The following is a 1,243-nucleotide window of genomic DNA, read 5'->3' on the forward strand; positions in this document are numbered from 1 at the left end:
GGTCAGAGTTCCTGGCTACAGATCCAGAGGTCAGGGTTCAATTCCTGACGCTACCAGATTTTCTGGAACAGGGTCCACTCATCCTTGTGAGGATAACTGTGGAGCTATTTCAAGGAAATAGCAGCTCCCATCTAGAAAACCGAAATCAAGGGCTGTGGGGATTTGTTGCACTGACAATGCAACACCCTCTATCCACCAAAGTTGGCACTAACTTCGCCAACAAGTGGCAGTCGCTTGGTCAGTATAGTTTTCATGTGGATTAGAATCACAGGGTTTTGTTTGTTATGCATATGCATGGATCTTGGTCTTTCACCCTAATGAAAGAACATAAATGAGGTTGTTTCAGAACTGGGCGCTAAGGATGTCACTATTCAGAAGACAGTGAAAACAAAGTAGGTGTAAATGACAGAAGATTCATATTGTTTAAATGTGCATAATTTTTAGTGGCCCCTGCACACTTTGCCATTACAGTGCGACTTTCTTTGATATTATGTATGTGATATTTAACATTAGACTTAGTAGTGTAATGACAGTTCTAAATCTATTTGCAGATTACATCACCCTATGTTGGCAGTTGGGAGTGATGATCCAAACACTGCAAATGGAGGCAAAGTATTCATTTATGAATTTAGCGAAAACTCTCGCCGTTGGTCAAAAACTGAGACTTTAGTAGGTGTAACAGAGGCTGTCCATGACATTGCTTTTGCACCAAATCTGGGCCGTAGTTACCATCTTCTTGCAATAGCTACAAGTAATGTGCGGATTATCACTTTAAAACCTTTGCAGTAAGTGTTTTATATCTGAGCATGAATGACTGTTATTGTTGATGAAATGCAAGTTCCTTTTTTCTGTGTAGGGTGTACCCAGTCTCAAAGAAATAAGTCACATCTTTCAAACAAACCATGTCACATGAGAACAGAATTAATGAAGTTAAGTGTATTAGCCAGCAGAACTGATATCTGTAACAGCTGCGGGAAGAAAATGCATCACTCAGTATAGAAAATTGCAGCCCATAGAAAGTAAATTTCCATTTGAGTGAGAAAGTTGAAAGAATGTGGATAAATTAATGATAAACCATGATCCATGAGGTTTCAGACCAGCAAGGAGACTGGCATATAGGAAGAAGAATTTCAGAGGAGTTCACTGAAATTAACATAACTGTCACCTATTTAACTGCCACAGAACACAAGACTCTGTTGCAAATTCTTATAAAATTGGAATGTTTCAAATATTACAGAAAGCA

General features: G+C 38.9%; 1 protein-coding gene across 1 annotated transcript; it reads left to right on the forward strand.

Annotated features, from left to right (window-relative positions):
* Nucleotides 1-241: 241 nt before the first annotated feature.
* On the forward strand, nt 242-785 carry LOC117283155 (nucleoporin SEH1-like; the record flags this gene model as incomplete). Its single annotated transcript, XM_033755733.1, is given in 1 exon segment — nt 242-785. A coding segment is annotated over 1 exon segment (221 nt), but the record flags the coding sequence as incomplete, so codon positions are not given.
* Between the last annotated feature and the right edge of the window lie 458 nt (nt 786-1,243).

Source organism: Cryptotermes secundus, unplaced genomic scaffold (genome assembly GCF_002891405.2).
Source record: "Cryptotermes secundus unplaced genomic scaffold, Csec_1.0 C38518642, whole genome shotgun sequence".
Classification (NCBI taxonomy): domain Eukaryota; kingdom Metazoa; phylum Arthropoda; class Insecta; order Blattodea; family Kalotermitidae; genus Cryptotermes; species Cryptotermes secundus.